The sequence below is a fragment of the Macrobrachium nipponense genome, chromosome 4 (assembly GCF_015104395.2).
Source record: "Macrobrachium nipponense isolate FS-2020 chromosome 4, ASM1510439v2, whole genome shotgun sequence".
Lineage (NCBI taxonomy): Eukaryota > Metazoa > Arthropoda > Malacostraca > Decapoda > Palaemonidae > Macrobrachium > Macrobrachium nipponense.
This window is the reverse complement of record NC_061100.1, coordinates 39,448,186-39,466,001: the sequence shown is the minus strand read 5'-3', so window position 1 is coordinate 39,466,001 and position 17,816 is coordinate 39,448,186. Positions and strand designations below refer to the sequence as shown.

Here is a 17,816-nt window from a genome sequence, read left to right as displayed (position 1 = left end):
GTTTTGCCAGCAACATTAGCTATTTCTTGTAAAGCCTGGCAGAAATGTAAACAGGAGCCAGAAAATTTTAGCATGTAACATTGCCTTTAGGGGAACAGGCTTCTAGTTAGAAAACAATTACATACATATGGCTAAAAATTTAGAAATGTATGGTAGAGGCTAACATATAGTATAGCCTTTACTTAAGCCTGTAGAAAATATTTTAAAACTAACCTTTTTCTATTCCAGGCCACAGAAATATATCTGGCATGGCTCCAACTTGGATGGAGAAAGAGCTCTTTCATCATACTGCGATGCATGGCACACTAACGCCAAAGATGTTGTTGGCTTAGCATCATCCTTGCACAAGAATCGTCTCTTGGGTCAGGAGAGGATGGGCTGCCACAACTCTTTTATTGTCCTATGCATTGAAGCCACCGGGAAAGCACACTTCAGGCGCAGACGCCATGCTCCTCACTCACCACATACATCTTCATCTTTGTCATTAGAACAGGAAATGACTAGCGAGGAGTATCAGGAATTTTTGAATAAGATCATGAATGAAGAAAATGTGTGAAGAAACATCCTTCCATTAATTATATCTCAAACAGTGAGTGGACTTTCACTTAAAAAAGGCACAGTGGTTGTGAAAGTTGCTTAAGAATTAACTTTCACAGACAACAGTTTCATGACATTAAGTTATTACTCATTTGGTGCTGCTTTAAACAATAGAAACCCATCCTACTACTTCTTTTTATCGGACAGTATAATACTAAGTATTACCTTCCAACTTTTACTGATGGACAGTTGTGTTTAATCTGATTTATCCGTTAAGAAACAACGACTTCCACCTTGTAATGCTTCTGTCGAGTCACAGAGACATAAAATGACGGCAGTATCTGTTGTTGTACGTAATATTACGGGTCGTGGCTCTTTGGAAGTAAAGTTGTTTACTTCAAGTCTTAGTCAGTGTTACCAATAACTGTTAGCTGTTGTAGCTCTATTTAGCAAACCCTGGATTAGCCTTCTGGTACTTCAATTTACACTTCTATTTAGAAAGAGAACATATGTCTAGAACTGCTCTAGATTTCAATGGCCACTCCCAGAAGATCCATGCTGTCACCTACTTTGTGTGTTTAGGACATTGAAAATTATGTACTTGACCAGCTCTGAGTCAGAATGGGAGTATAATGAAGTTCTAGAATTTGGCTTTTGTCTGAGCCTAAAGAACATCATAACTGTTAGGCTTTTCGGCACCCGACAGGAAGATGATATACGAACTGAAAGACTTGAGTCAGGGGATATGTTTACATCTGCTTCCTTACAGGAATGAACAGTTGGTAATGTCTTGTACTTGTGTATTCAGATGTTTACAACAGGTAAGAGATCAGTGTTGAATGCAAGGTCAAAAACCAAGAAAGTACATTGTAATCTTGCATTTTATGTATTGGTTTCTATCAGATTAATGCAGGAGAATTATCTGAAGTTTGTAAGTGCTTAGTTTATTTACCTAAAATTGGAAAACTCATATACTGAAATACAAACTTTAGTTTTATAGATTAGGTTACAATTATGCAAGTTGTTCATTAGAAGTTATTAAAACAAGGGACATTTCGTGTTTTGTAAAGTGAACAAATTTTATATTTTTTTCTCACTATGTATTTCTTTCCTCAATTGCCAAACAAAAAATATTCCATGGAACTTTACATTATTACTTTTCTTATGTTATTAATATAAAACATAATATAAGGTAATGAACTATAAACATTCAAAACTAATAAGAAAAAATAATTCTGTGAATAGTTAATTAGAAACATAACGTTCCATTTTTTCCAGTGTCATATAAATTAAACTTTATTTAGGGCCTACTTGTTTTTGGGAAAATTCTCATTAAATTCCCAACACCTTAGTGAGTTTATATGATGCTATCAGTGTCTTGGATTCTGACGGAATCTTTGCAGCAACTGAAAATGCTTCTTTTATGTTTTAGGAATGTAAATAAATGTCTATGTTTGACTTAGAATGACTCAACCAAGTTGTTCCTATATGTTGAGAAATCAGAGTAGCCATTCTGCAGTGAGATAGAAATCAATTACTATTTGATCTTCCATTTTTGCCATTTCACTCGCATCTTTTACAATGGTCGTGACAAGTTGTATGTGCTTTTGAGAGTGTTGTACTTGTTTCCCTAGTAGTGTATGTAGTGAATAACTTAAAAAATAGCTCTACGTATTACTAAAGAACTGGTTGATCATCCACAGGGCTCTGAGAGCTCCAAGAAAACAAAAAAAAGTTTCAATAAGGCATTTAAATATCAAGTGGATTTACTCAATCCTTGGTCTCGTCCACTGATCAGATTGCCCCTTCCAACCTCACATGCCTTTCCTGCTCGAAAGGCTCTATGTATTTTATTCTACTTGACTTAAACTTTAAAAGTCAGAATTTTTAGTTATGTTAAAACATGAATTCAGCCAATCTCTTTTTTTTCCCCTCCCTGTTTTAGTCAGCTGACTGTTGAATTCTTTCCCACCTGAGCTGAGGATGACAAACTTCCCTTCAAAGCTAGTACAGTATTCTCCATACTTGTCTTCCTTTTAGAATTACCTATCAAACAGTGGATAAGTCGTGTATTATTAGAATTTTCTGATAATGTTTCTCATATTGTACATTGTTCTAATACCAGTTATGTGTTCTTTACATTTATGTAGGATATATTAAATGCTGCTTTAGGGTATTGCTGCCATGCAGTTGCATTAACTCCTATTTAATTCCAAGTCACTCTTGAGAAAGTGAGAATGGATGTTGATCCTACCTCTTCTGAAAAAGAAGTCCCATTAGTGAAAATGAATCCATACAGAAACTATGATCTTACTACATAGGATCATACAGAAACCAGCTACAACATGTTGCTCTTGCATTCATGACTGTAAACTTAAAGATCTTTATGTTTGAAATATTCCTGACTGTGAAGGTTTAAAAGTTTAAATATGGAATGTAACACCTAATTTCAAATATTTAATTGATGCTAATTGGAGATAGTATCCTGGTCCTTATGGTATTTGAAAACTAGCAGGATCAGCCTCTCCCCTCAACTTATATTCTATCTTTTTGTGAAATGTAAGTGACGTTAAGGGTTAAGCTTTATAAACTATAGATAGCCAGTGTTTTACAGATTTTTATTGCTATTTTTGCTCACTATTTTGTAGATTATAGCATGTTTTATATCTTAATTTTTTTCATCTTGAATATTCTTCAGACTTGAGGTAATCTTTTAAATCTTTTATTTTCATTAATCAAGTTTTTATTCTCTCTCTTTCCTACATATTTTATGGAAATTAAATTCTCTCTCTTTCCTACATATTTTATGGAAATTTAGAAAAAACTGATCATAATGTTAATATTTTTTTAAATTAAGCAAATAAAAACCAATCTGTCTTTCAGAAGATTTAGGAGAATTGCAGAGTTCTTTCTTCTTTCTTTTCACATAAATAATTTATGAAAAGTAAGCAAAAAGAACAGTCCTCTCTCCTCACACAAATGAAAGCTGAACAAAAACACACACACTGTCCCACTCTGTTCAGTGAAAGTGAAACAAAAACAACAATAATCTTTGAGGCAAAAAAAAAAAAAAAAAAGTCTAAAGACATCAAGCTTTACTAGAATGAAACTGCTTGATTATTATTGTGGGGTAGTGTGAACTAATGCATCATAGCATCTATTGCCAAAGCAGTCTTTTATCTACATTATAGTAATTTCTAAAATGTCTAGTGTATATTATTTATGATACTGATGAATCTGTAATTACCTTTGTAACATTGATAATGTTATATGTATATGTATTTTTATTCCATCTTTGTTAATCCATTTTTAATATTTTTAAGTTTCTAGCTTTTTATCATTTTAATGTATAGTAGTTCTTAAATTTTTTGTAGTTTTGCTGGTAACTAGTCATGTATGTTATACTCTAGGAGTAAGCCAGCAACAAGCTCTCTAGAATTGTAAAGTTCAACTAGATAAAATATGGCTGTCAAGCATCCTGCAGGATTTTAAGATTGCCAACAAGTATCTTACAACATTCGTTGTAACAGAAGTGTTTTTCGTAATATTGTCTTCTGTAAAGCCTGCTGGAAGGTTTATGAATTTTTGTAATATAGAATTATGGGATATATTTGTCTTTTGATATCAGTGGCATTCAGATAACTAATATATTTTTAGAATTGCCAGAGTACTGGGCTCATCTGTGTTATTTTGGAAAGGTTTCTTAAGGTGCTTTTGCTGTCAACCATTGCTGGATGGTTAAATAATATCTGCAAAATTAAGTGGCATTAAAGGTATCCATAGAATTGGTTTTAAATCATAGGTTAGATCACAAAATGTACTAAACAGCACAGCATTGTAAAGTCATAAAATTCAATTAGTAGTACCGATATTGCTATCCATTATAAATTCTCAGTTGAAGTTACATGAAATTGCAGTGCAGAATTAAATTGTACCAAGATTCTTGTTTTGTTGTTTATTATACAATAAACTGTTTCAGATATCCTATAAGAAGTGGATAAATATGACAAATATGTAAACAGTCTGTCCTAACTTGGTCAAAAATAAGTACTACATTATAGGAATACTAAATTTATTTTGCCTGTGACAGATATTGTAATTAGCTTTAATATTATTTATTTTTTGAGCTTAGTGACTGAAAAACAAGTTCTCATCTGATTGTCAAGTAGAGGAAATGTTGGCAAGACAGAATATTTTTCTTTAGGTTTATCACTATACATCAAATTTTTTTTCATTAATGTGATTCATAATTGTGTTCTAGTTTTTTTTATTCAATTATGAACAACTTTACTTTTAGCAGAAGGAATCCTGATGTTAAAAAATTACTTTTTGTAACTTATAGTCACATAAACCAAAATACTTTAACTGAATGCTTTGGTTGCTGTTATTCATTGTTTTCAAGTCTTATTTCTCTTAGATTATATATGTAAAATATCCAGTTACTCAGTTATTAAATATTTTATATTCTTCCTTTCTGGTGTAAGCTTATGAAGTCAGATCCTCCTAATTATCATATAATTTTTTTTTATTTCACCTTTTATTTCCCGTATGTAGTTCCCATGTAATGACAAAGTGACATTAAGCAGTCGACCTCCAGTATTTGCGTGGGTGTGTACTCCCTTCTAAAAATGCTCAGAACTGCTTGTTTTGATAGTTCAATCACAAAAATAAAAATCCTCTAAAAATGTTTATGCCTGAGTATTTTAATAGTTTTATCACAAAAAGTGTATTTAGTCATGAAAATTATATGAAAATACAGACTATTAGTGAATATTTCTCCGTAAAAAAAACCATAAATATTGTGTACTACAGTAAGAACCCCGTATTCGCAGACCCCCCATGAACAGTTAAAATCCGCGAATAGTTAACACCCCCCGCCCCCTTCCCCCTAAAAAAAGGCTTATAACTGCCTATCTTGAAAATTCAAATACCAAATGTAAATTTAAAGTATCATCCTACATCAAATAGGTATACTTGAAATTATTATTCTATTACTGTATTAATCTTTGAAATTATATTAATATTTCAAAGTCATCTTAAACATTTTACCATTAAAACTATAGTATACATACAGCCAATAAGAGAGAGAGAGACCATTGAATGGGCAACATCATAAATCTGACCATCAAGAGTGTAATTATTTATGAATTATTGTGGAGACAGAATAATAAGAGAAAGAGAGAATAACTCCTTGCAATATCAAAAGAACGAAATGAACCTCTATGGGCAACGCTTCTTCCCCTCCGTCAATACGTATATCAAACTGTCATTTACTCCTGCCCCTCCTTTCTTGAAGTGAATAAAAAGACTGGAAATCACTATTTCTTTTATTAATCTTATTAATTTTTGAAAATTAGTTATTAATTTTTGAAAATTAGTTATTAGGTAAATCATTTATTTATAATACAAAACAAATAAACATATGTAGTTAAGAGAGAGAGAGAAAAATTATATTATTTTATTTAATGGTGTTATTTAGTCTCATTAAACTGAATATTATTTATCATATAATGTACATATTTAACCACTACCCCTTCCAGCAGTAAGAGGGTAAGTAGTTGTATCCATTTCTCATTTTATGCATTGGCAAAGAGAGAGATGAAAGAAGATATACTAATTAGAAATGAGTTGAATCCGCTGTCAGTTTCTGTGAGTAATATGACATTTCTGACAGGCCGACCCTCCCCCCTTCCTTCATAACTTAAAGGAAAAAGATGCAGGATGAATTCTGTTTCTTTAAATTTTTTAAATAACTTGCTATAGAAGGATATAAATATTGTAATAACTGTATTATTATTATTTTTAATTACATATTATTTTTCAGTATTGCTTAGAATGGCTGGCAATGTGCCAATGGAGATCATGTCAAAAACAGTGGATTCCAGGGACAATTATTATTCTACATAGAAATACAGCCCTCTCTCTCTCTCTCTCTCTCTCTCTCTCTCTCTCTCTCTCTCTCCTTATTTTCTCGCAGCGTTTCAACTCAGGCTCTGCTGGTAATCTTCCAGGTGAAGGTTGGAGTTGGACAGATGCTGTTAGCAGTCCTGTAGTGTTTTATACCAGTGGTACCAGCTGGGTGCAATGGGATGTTGATATTTAATTGGCTGCACGCTGAGGACTGTCTGTTATTGGCTGCTTACTCACTGCCTCAAGACAGTTGCTGGAGTTGATGGTTTCCCTGCCGTTGCCTTGATGATCGTCTCAGCACTTGGTTGATATCTTGGGAAGCTGCATTTTCACTGGGTCTTCACTCATTCCTGGTGGTGGTGTCAGTGTTTCCTTCATCGGGGGTTCATCTTCAGGAATATTGACAGTATTATTTGTTAATACCATTGGGCCTTGAGTCAGGTTCCGCCTTAAGCTTGTGGGAGGTAGGAAGGCTTCTTGTGTTGTTCAGAGAGGGCTTTTTTCCCCAAAATGAATAGCACTTCCAACAAGCACAGATGCTATTCATTTTGGAAAAAAAATCCCTCCCTGAACACGACACAAGAAGCCTTCATCCTTCCCATGAGCTTAAGGCAGAACCTGACCTAAGGACCAATGGTATTAACAAATAATACCATCAATATTCCCGAAGATGACCCCCCAATGAAGGAAACACCGACAACAACACCAGGAATGATGTCATAGAGCAAAGACCCAATGAAAATGCAGCTTCCCAAGACGTCAATCAATTGTTGAGACGATCATCAAGGCTATGTCAGAGAAACCATCAACTCCAGCAACTGTCTTGAGGCAGTGATTAAGCAGCCACTAGCAGACAGTCCTTATTGCGCAGCCAATCAAAAATCAACATACCTTTGCACCCCGCTGGCACCACTGGTATAAAGCACTGCAGGACTCCTAACAGCATCAGTCCAACTCCAACCTTCGCCTGGAAGATTACCAGCAGAACCTAAGTTGAAACGTTGCCAGAAAATAAGAAGAAATAACAAGAAAGAGAGAGAGAAAAACAAGACTGATGTATTTCTATGCAGAATAATCATTGTTCCTTGAATCCACAGTTTTTGACATGTTCGCCATTGGCACATTGCTTGCCAGTCTAAGCAATAATACTGGACAATCAACAATAAGGAGACTTGAGAAAGTCCTGTATAATATTATTATTATTAAATCTTACTAATATTTGAAAATAAGTACTTATTATCTGATAAATCATTTATCATACAAAAGAAATAAACATACGTACACATAAAACTTCTCTCATCTCAGTGATGGAGAGAGAATTATTATTTTATTTAATCATATTAAACTTAATATTTGAAAATTAGTACATCATTTTTTATCCTAAAAATGTAGTCATGAAAATAACATCAAAATACACTAATTAGCGAATATTTCTCCATGAGAAAGTCTGCAAATTGCCAAATTTTTCATAACTTATAGAAAGGTTCCACAGAAAAATCTGTGAATCTTGAGAACGCGAATACAGGGGGTTGACTGTATATATGTTTCATAGAGAAACCCATGAATCTCTTGTCCATGAATCCAAAACCACAAATGGGTAGGGTCGACTGTAATTGTTGTTATTGTTTTAGAAGATAGAAAAAAATAAGAATTTGAAGGTAATTTGGTTTCAAGTGGCTAATATTAAATTAACTTAGAAATTCATTTCACTGTAAAATGAAAATCTTTATATGCAATGGAAAACTTATGAATTAATTTTTATTTCTCTGAGGTTTTGTCCTAGGAAGATATAATCCAACGTTTTGCCAATTAAATTTCCAATATCATCCTTTTAATACATTATTCCTATTTATTTGTATTATGTATTTCTTTATACAGCAGATTGTATGGAGCTAAATAAGTACAAGAACAGGATAATTCATTTAAGTTCTGCCAACTTTTGATACAATTAATGTGCTGAACAAGTTTCCATAGAAGAGACCATCCCTTGTAGATAAGAGGATAAGCAGAGTCAACAGCAGAAAAGAAATAGAAAAACAAAGAAAAAACAGATAAATACAGTATGTACTGGCAACTCTGCTTACTCAAGTCTTAGGTAATACTATAATTGTAAAAAAGTTGTCTCATGGTCATGTCTGAATCATGCCGACATTTATTTGTGTAAATTTTAGGCAAATAAAATCGTGAAGATGGGATGTGGTGCATTCTGGGTATATGGAAATTGAGAGCCTTTCCAGTATATTTAATTTTATTTTGCAACTGTCAGTTTGTGTTAAAAAATTAAGAAAATTGCTGTAATGTTACACACAAGTTTTGATTTCACTTTACCAATATTATGTGCAAAAAAATAATAAAGATTTTGAAATGTTTCCTTGTAGGCACTAAAAGTCCAGCAAAGCAAGAGTGAAAATCATTTTAATGTTTCTTGTTAATATATATTTTATTGAATCACAGTTGACTGCCATTGTAAAAATCAGTTATTTGTTTTCTACAAATACACAAACCATCATCTTAATAAGGGATATTTTTGTAGCACAAGATGATTGTTGACAGAGTAGTTTATTATAAGTATGGTAAGTGGCAGTACATTTGGCCGGAGGGGTGTCCCAGCCACTCATTCGGGTGATCCATTGATGTTCAAGCAAGGTTGGAAACTCCTGTGCCCCTCCTCAAGCTTGCCGTCTTCCTCCTATTCTATCTCCCAGCCCTCTTCCAACTCTGCTCAATACCCAGATTGCAAGAGAGGATGGGATGGGTGGGGGTAGTACTACAGATGCAGCTGATCTTTGTTGCGACATCTGATGGCCTTGCCTCTCCAAGTCTATTGTTTCTAGTTTTGCATTGCAAATTTAGCAATGATTATGCTTATCTTTTCCAAGCCCATGTAAACATGTGCAACTCCTGATACTTCCAACGATGAATCGATGTAAAAGGAAGGTGACAGAGGTACAATTGCAGCAGGGGGAGTGTTTCCATAAGAGGGTGAAGCCAAATGGTCTAAACTAGGAGAAGAAAAAACACCCTCCACTGTGACTTAGGCCAGGCATGACATTTCAGGCACGGATTAGTAATGGTACGATAATATGACTGGCAACTACTGCATGTCGTATGGGGATCTGTAATTGTAGCAGCCAAAAACCTGGAGCACGGAAAACCCTAATGCCTGGGCACATGCATTGACGAGGCCATGAAGACACTTGAGGACTCCAGGACAACCACAAACACAGACACAACTGGAAAACACACAGAATCACAGACAAACAAAGCAACCACGTTGGAAGGAGAACAAAAGCGTATACTCTCCAAGGCGGTCAGAGAAAGACTAATACGTCATGAGATGCTGCGCTTGGTCGACAACCAACTTCCACCTAGTATATGTATGAGTTGCCAGATTTCACGGATTCTTTGCTTTACAATCTTTGATTGTTTTAACCAGTTTCCAGCTGGTGCAAGAAGATTTATCCTAGTGATAAGACCGAGGGTTTGTTCCGCATATGAACAAATGGAGGGTTGTAATCAGGAAGGGCATCCATCTGTAACTTCTGTCAAAACAAATTATGAAATGCCCCCCTGGAAAAGTTCCATTAAAAACAGCAACACTAACTAGGGATTAACTTGAGGTAGGAAGAAGGCTCACAAATCATCTCGCTGTGAGAGGCCCAGTAGAACTTCATGTGGCAACACACTTCCCAGAAGAGAGCAACAAATATTGCTCCCATTCTTCAGACTGATCCTCTGGGAGATGAGCAAACAATGCAGGTATAAGCATTCTCATGACTGACTGCCTGTCATTTCATCTGTGTTTACTACTGATACCAACTTACTAGTACCAGTTAAAATCCAGTGTGGTGGCTGTTGTTCTGGTGACCAGTCACCCTAGTGCAGTGGCCTGGCTTCAGTCAGAATGTCCATCACATACACACTGCTCCTTAAGATCATCCCTCTGTGCCTGTTTGTGGATGTGCTGTATCCAATTCCCTTCACTAACACATCCAAGTGGGTTCAGTCCCTAGCATATGGAGGCAGGATGTTGAAGTTGATTTTGTAATCTGGTAGAACTAGTAATGACTGGGCCTTCAGTAGTAGGGGCAAATTCTTTCTATAGTGGAACTGGTAGGTCATGAGGGTCCTACTGTCTCAAAATCAAATTAGCTAAAAGGTGGAGAGCGCTTATGTAGATTCATTGAGCTCATTCATAAACACAATAGTCTTCAAGAACTTTTGAGTGCTATCCCATGGCACGGTTTCTTTGACCACCAGAATTCTTGGGTCTTCACAGTTTTTCTTGTTGTCTTGTTCCCCACTTGCCTGCAGGGTGTAAGAAGTGAGAGACCCAAGTGCCAGAGGATTGAGATTTGCCTCCCATAGGTGAACTCAATCTGTTGGCTACAAACAGTATCACTGAAGCAGCTTCCTGTTGAAGGGATTGTCCTTTCATTTTCCAAAGCATTGCCCATGAAATTGATAGTTATGGTCACCCTCTAGTCTGCCTAGTGACTGGACCTGTGGTTCAACAAATTGGCAGACTTAAGCCCTTCCACACGAGGGGCAAATGCATGGCGGGCAGACACTGTTACCAATTTTGTGAGTGGATGGCGATCATGAGTGTTGTCCAAGTCATGGGTTCACCAGCCTGTGATTACTGCCTCCCTTGGACTGTGATCTGGCAAATCAGAGTGCCCGTTGTGTCTTTACCCCTCGTGTGGAAGGGGCCTTACTGTATCTATCCCCTTCTTTAGTTGATATGGAGGACTTTTGGAGACTTAGTATTGAAGGAAAGGACACAAGACATTCCTTAGCCACCAGTCTGCAAACCTGATGGTTGTGACCAAGAGCAGTGTCCAAGTCCTGAACATAATGGTACCAATATCCTTCTTACTCTTTTTTAAAAAGCAGGGACAATGCAGGGGCAGAGAAAAGGAGAACTGCCACTCAGGAATCCTTAATTCACTGTGTGATGTCCTTCAAGATGCCTACAACAGCTTCAAAGGTCACTGTGGCCATGCCTTTGTGAATGGCTATGCTAGAGACATTGGGAATAGGACAAGACCTGCAAACCCCAACATAAAGATTGGCAGCCCTCCTCTCCTGCTGCCATGAATCGAGGGATGCCTGTCATGACACTAACAGAGGTAGAGTCCTGGGTAGTCTCAGTCCTATACGTAGGATTGGTACTGACAACTTTTCAAAGAATGCCACCTACCCCTAACACTTAAGCCAATTTATTTCCATTATCTTTTGCCCTGTTAGCAAAGGTGATGCCATGCTGGAAAAACAAGCCCTGAAGTTGTAGATGACCACTCTCTGGACTTCTATAGTTGCATTTTCCTTGTGAAGAGGTTGGCAGGAAGTTGGAGACTGGTTATTAATCTCTCTCCGATGAATGGGTATGTCTAGTAGACCTGGTTCAGGGTGGGACAACATAGTTTGTCAACTAACATCAGAGAGGGCAACTGACGATTGCTTTATAATGTTTTCAGGTGACCTGGGGTGGAGTGGTATTTTTAGTCTAACTTTCGTGCATCAAGTATTATGCCAAACAGCAGCATGTATGTATTTTCTAAAAGCTGTGTACTTGAGTTGAATATAAAATTTAGGTGAAAGGCCAAGCACTGGGACCTATGAAGTCATTCAGCGCTGAAATGGAAATTGACAGTAAAAAGTTTGAAAGGTGTAACAGGAGGAAAACCTCGCAGTTGCACCATGAATCAAGTGTTAGGGGAGGGTGGAAAGTAAGATGAAGAAAGAGTATATGAAAGGAGGTACAGTAAAAGGAACGAAAGTGGTTGCAGCTAGGGGCCGAAGGCATGCTGCAAAGAACCTTAAGTAATGCTACAGTGCACCGCATGAGGTAAGCCTTGTGCTTGAAGAAAAAATGCTGAAAAATTAGTAGGATTTTATTAATACCTATAAACTTTATTACAGTAGGATTTTATTAATATCTCTTAATTTTCATTATAAAAAATATAAGAACTAGAGTGCAAAATTTTATGGCAAAATCTTTTGACAGTTAGGAAGTTATCATGAAAACACACATGTTGAAAGCAATCCTCCTCAAATATTATTTCCAATATATGTACACATCCATGATAAAAACACATTAGGTATCAAAGTTTCCAAATTCATAAGATATCATATGTACAAGATTCTAAGCATAGACTAAGTCATATTGCAATATGGCAGAAATATTTACATTTGTAACTTGCACAAAAATAAAAATGGATACTTAAGGTGATTTTAGTCTTAAATCAAGTTTATTAAAGTAGCATTCAGTGTGCTAATAGCCAAATACCCTTTACTAAAACAATTTGTATACATTTTAGAAAGTAATATTTTACTTTAATATAAAGTAAAACACCTCTGAGGACTGCACACAGTCACATTGCAGGGTGTCAGGTTCTACATGCACGACTTAACATGTTTACTTTCAGATACTATCCATTAGGACAACAGAAAATACAGTACCTTCATGTTGTCTGCAAAGGAGGCTGACTTTTCACTTCATTAAGGTTCTGTGCTTTGGATCACCAACAGCCCCTATTCACTTGTATATTCACCTTGGGTACATTAAGCAAGAATGTGCTTCTTGCCACATCTCAATGACTGGGTGATCCTGGCATCATAAAGGCACAGTTGCCCAAAGGTCAAGACCGCTTCTCTGTTTCTGTAATAATCTGGATCTTCAGCTTATATTTCAGTGGACATCTTTAAGAGAGACAACCTATGACCCAAAGTCAGGACATGAGTAATGATTTGTAATGAAGTTTGAAAGAAACCTCAAAGGAAGAGCTCTGTAGAACTTATCTCTAGAGATGTACAATTTTTCAGTTTCATCCATGGAAGGATGTGGAGTGCACCTGGATGATCTAATTCTGTAAGTTAGTGTGGAACTGTAATTCATCCTTAAAATACAGGTGGTGACGTTGGCTTTGCAAGCATCCAGAAGTAGGTTAATCTCCCAGTGGTGCTGATGAGTAACAACATGGTGGTGGCAAACGTCACCATGAGCAGGATGGTAGTGCCTTTCTTTGTGAGTTTGCAAAGATGATGATAAAGTGAACAGACTAACAATTTGTCATTGTCAGCCAGGTGTGTTACAGGCAGGAGGATTTCCAAGGGTAGGGTAGAGTGGTTCCGACATCCTCGTGCCATAAAGGCTCTGAGCTGTTTTGTACACCAGTGACTGATTTAATGCCACCTGGTTAAACAGGGAACTCTTGGTGTTCTGCTTACCAGTTCCAGTTGCGCTGGAGGATGCCTTTTTTTGCATCTGGATCATCTGGATGTTTACACCTTTCAGGCACTTGCTCTGATAAGCTTTACACTAAATAACCCTGGTCTCAGAATGACCTTTGTGACTCATCATTGGCCCCCTGCCAGGTACTATCCCAATCTGTTAGTTCTCATGTTCTCAGTCTTCATTACCAGCCCACACGTAGAGGTTCCACCACTAAGTGAACAGCCTATCCCTTCACAGCCTGAGACTATCCTGCTTTCTTGAGAGAGGCTTTTATTGCAAAACTGTCAGAGATGTGCAGAACAGTCAAGAAGTCTTCTGCAGAAGTTTATTATTAGAAGTGGGCCATCTTCAATTATTTGTGTCATTGGCAGGATATCTCATGTCGGAGCCCTCGTCAAGAATTGACCGAGTTGTGTTGTTTTCTTTCACCAAAATAAGTTCATGTCAAGTTTCTCTAGTAAAGGGTTACCGTACAGCCCTATGTTAGGTCTTCAGGCAGAAGTGCTAGATCTCTGCCTAATGAGGCATTTTGAGCAGTCTTGTCCATCCAATGGAATCAGTCTCCTGGAGTAGGATGTCTCTTGTTCTCTGCAGTCTACCTCAGTGCCACATGAGCCCCTGACAGGAGCTATGTAGAGACTTGACCCTCAAGACTATCTTCTTGCTAGGGTCTAACACACAAGAGGATATATGAATTATACGGTCTATTGTACCATCTAGTAACTGGAAAAAGGTGAGTTATTGTTCTTAAATTTTCGAAGAAAACTCAGATCCCATCAGTATCTGACCCAAGATTTATGATCAAATGAGATGCAACTGTGTCCAGTGAGAGCCACACCACGTTACGGGAAAGCGGATGCATGAAGTCAAACAGAATTGCTAAATCTCTTGTTTAGAAGGAACTTCTCACTTGAGCAGGTATGGGGACAGGTGTCTAGAGATGCCAAAACATCTTTTCCTCATTTTATTGGAGCTATATCATCGTCAAAAGTATTTTCCCCTAAGGTATTATGGAAGCTATGGCCTGTCTCTCTCTTGTCTTGCAGACAGCCCATAGATCATTCATGCTGGTCTGGTCCAATGCAGTCTATCAGCCTTTGCATTGTTATATGCCAAGTAGTACGGGATGTTACAGATCTTTCCTTCGCTCACATGTGAGAACAGAAACCCGACTTCTGGGTGAATACTGCATTTGCTTGCAATATATAATGCAATCCCATGTTTATTGCATGCAGTTGGACAGTATCTTCCACCTAATGATAAGTAAAAGGTAAAAGATGTAGAAGATGAAGGTTGGTATACTTATGAACAGACTGCAATTTTCTGTCCTGTAACAAATTCCTTATCACCTAACCAAACAAAATTTTCTTCACAGCCCCCCCCAAAAAGTATGGGATCAGTCAGTTTTTCTGGAGGACCATCTCTTCCCCTCCCCCAACATGTATATGCATAAACGCACACCCCAGCACCTATCATGCTTACCTAAACTAAAGTATATCCTCTTAACAGTCTCACCGACCAGGCCAGCTGGGGGTTCAAAGATACGCCTAAATAAGAAAAAAGGTTATATATGAAAAATGCAATTTAAAGTGGATGTAATGCTTGAACAGTGTGTTTTATAAACAAGTTTTGTATGAGTTTTTATTGTTTTGATGACTATCAATGGAGTAATATATTTAAGATTTCTGTAAATATATTTCTATGTCAGCATTTGTTTAATTATTAGATATTTACCTATGTTTGGGAACCATTTTCAAACTTTTTTTTTTTTCTTGGGTTTTCTAAAGGAATTTTACTTCATATTTTTTTTATTTTGAAATCTGAACTAAAAATATATGAGTACTATTTGGTTTTAAAAAATGGTGAATGTAGAGATGGCATTTTTGGTTGAAGGAGGTGTTGGTTATTTCAAGTTTTTTTATAGAGTAGTCGCTGTCTCGTCCTCAAGGACTACCCTTTCCATGGTCTATCCAGAGCTCCATGGTGACCAGACTAATGTCAAAGAATTCTCTTAACTGGTCTTATGGTTGGGTATTGTGTCATAATTATAAAAATTATAACACATGATAGAGCATAAATGGACTCAGGATAAGAGGACGCTCTCTATTATTCTCAGCGGATGCTAATACCCAGTTTACCTGCTTCGTCAAAACCACAAGACGACGTCGAAGTGATTATGTGCATACACACTGTCATATTGTTTACGTATGACCAAAATCAGACCAAGACTCCATTCCTTTTTCTGGTCGGTCAAGAAACCAGACCTCAGGTAGACTATGGAGCAATGATTTATTGTGAATGAAAAGCCATAATCGGTTTATTTCACCAGCATACGTCAGCGCTTCTTACGACTTATGATCGTTAGGCTAACTCCAAGAATTTAATTCTTCGCTTATTAATTTCATTACCGAGGTTCATGCCTTCATGGAAACATATAAGTTGAAAGCTAGGTGTATAATTTTAAGTTTGTTAAAAAATTTTGTTAGTTTATAATGTGGAACAATGATTTCAGTGTGCGTGAAAAGCCGTAAATCATCGTTTTTCTAGGATGATATATCTTTAAGAGTGAACAAAAATAACCTGGAATAAGCAGTAACCTGAATTAAGGTTTAATTTAAGGACATATCCTGTTAGGCTATGGCCCTTGGTAGTAGCTAAGTTTACACCAAAGACCTTAGGATTAGACAAAAGGCTACAGCCATTTTCCCTTATTATATAGCCTGTATACACTTAAGCATTGTCTTAATACTGTAGGCTATCATGTGCTTACCCTTAAAAGGGAATGAAATAATCTAGAATGATTACGCAATAACCTAGCCTAGGTGACAGGCTATCCTAGCTATAGTAGATCAAAAACAGTACATAGACCAAATGGGCTATGAGGCAGTAGCCTATCTTGAAGGCTACAAATTACACCTGGTTAATCCCATAGCTTTAAAGGTAAATTAATCAGGACTAGACAATAACCTATAATGTATACTACTAGGTGATAGCCTAACTATAAAATTTCACATCAATGAGTTTCATGTTAGAAAGTTAGTTTTATACAGTAGACCAAATAGCCTAGGGCTAGATATAAACAATCTTGAATTAGACAAAAGATGTTAGCCTAACTATGAATTTACATGTAAGTAATTTTCTGTGTTTACATAGCTTTTACATTTAATCTAGAATAATCTGGATCAGTAAAATACCCTATACTAGGCTAAGAGAGAACAGTTCCGGAAACATCCTATGGTTAGTGTACTAAGGGGTAGTTTAGCCCAAATAGCCTAGGACTGGATGTAAACAGTATCCTAGGCATAATTAAATAACTTAAAGCCATTTAAAACAGTGGCTTGGGCCAACTAAACAAATCAATACATAGGATATTAGTCCAAATGGTATGTCAATTCAAATTAAAATTTTACATTGCTAGTGCATAAAGACTAATACTGTACAACCATATACGGCGGTCAAAACTAACTTAAACCTCAAAGGACTTAAGTTAACAGATTTCCAATAGAATCTATTACAAATTTAATACTGACTGGCTTCTAATATCAACGTTCTTTATATCGCTACAGGGCTGCCATTATGCAGGACCCTCATTTCAAGTGTTCCATATCAAAGTGCTAGGATCATTTTGTGCCAGTGGGTATGGCTTATACCACCTGCATGGGTATCGTTTTGTAAAAGAAAAAAAATTAAAATTTGCTTGGTCGACAGATATGTACCAAATTTGTAGTATACTATTGGCAGTAAGTTTTAAGGATTGAACTGCTCATTTCAAGATGTCCCAGGGATTCCTAGAGTTCAGTAGGACTAAAGAAATGGGATATTATATCTTTCTGGGAAAACTCCAGCAGCAGATATGTAACCCTTTTTTCAGATCAAGATTTATGTTTGGGGCAAAACCCAGTAACATCAGTTCCCTGTACCTCCCAGGCGTTTTATGTTTGGGCAAAAACGCAGTAATATCAGTCCCCAATACCTCCCAGATTAATCCTGTGGAGGCAATAGAGAAATTTTTACATGGGGGAGACATTCTTACTATGGAATATGAAGGGGGCATTGCTAATGAAATGACACTGCTATATCCGGATGGATCAGGGGGACAAATTTCAGGTAGCCATGGAAGAAATCTTAT

General features: G+C 36.6%; 1 protein-coding gene across 14 annotated transcripts in view; it reads left to right on the top strand.

The window, feature by feature from the left end:
* Positions 1–8,815, top strand: part of LOC135210876 (collagen alpha-1(I) chain-like) — an 891,724-nt gene extending 882,909 nt beyond the window's left edge. For all 14 annotated transcript variants that reach the window (XM_064243791.1, XM_064243789.1, XM_064243790.1 and 11 more), the window contains one exon: positions 229–8,815. In XM_064243791.1, the coding sequence (XP_064099861.1) occupies positions 229–556 (328 nt within the window). In that variant the 3' untranslated portion in view covers positions 557–8,815. The remainder of the gene's footprint in view (positions 1–228) is intronic.
* The last annotated feature ends 9,001 nt before the right edge of the window (positions 8,816–17,816 follow it).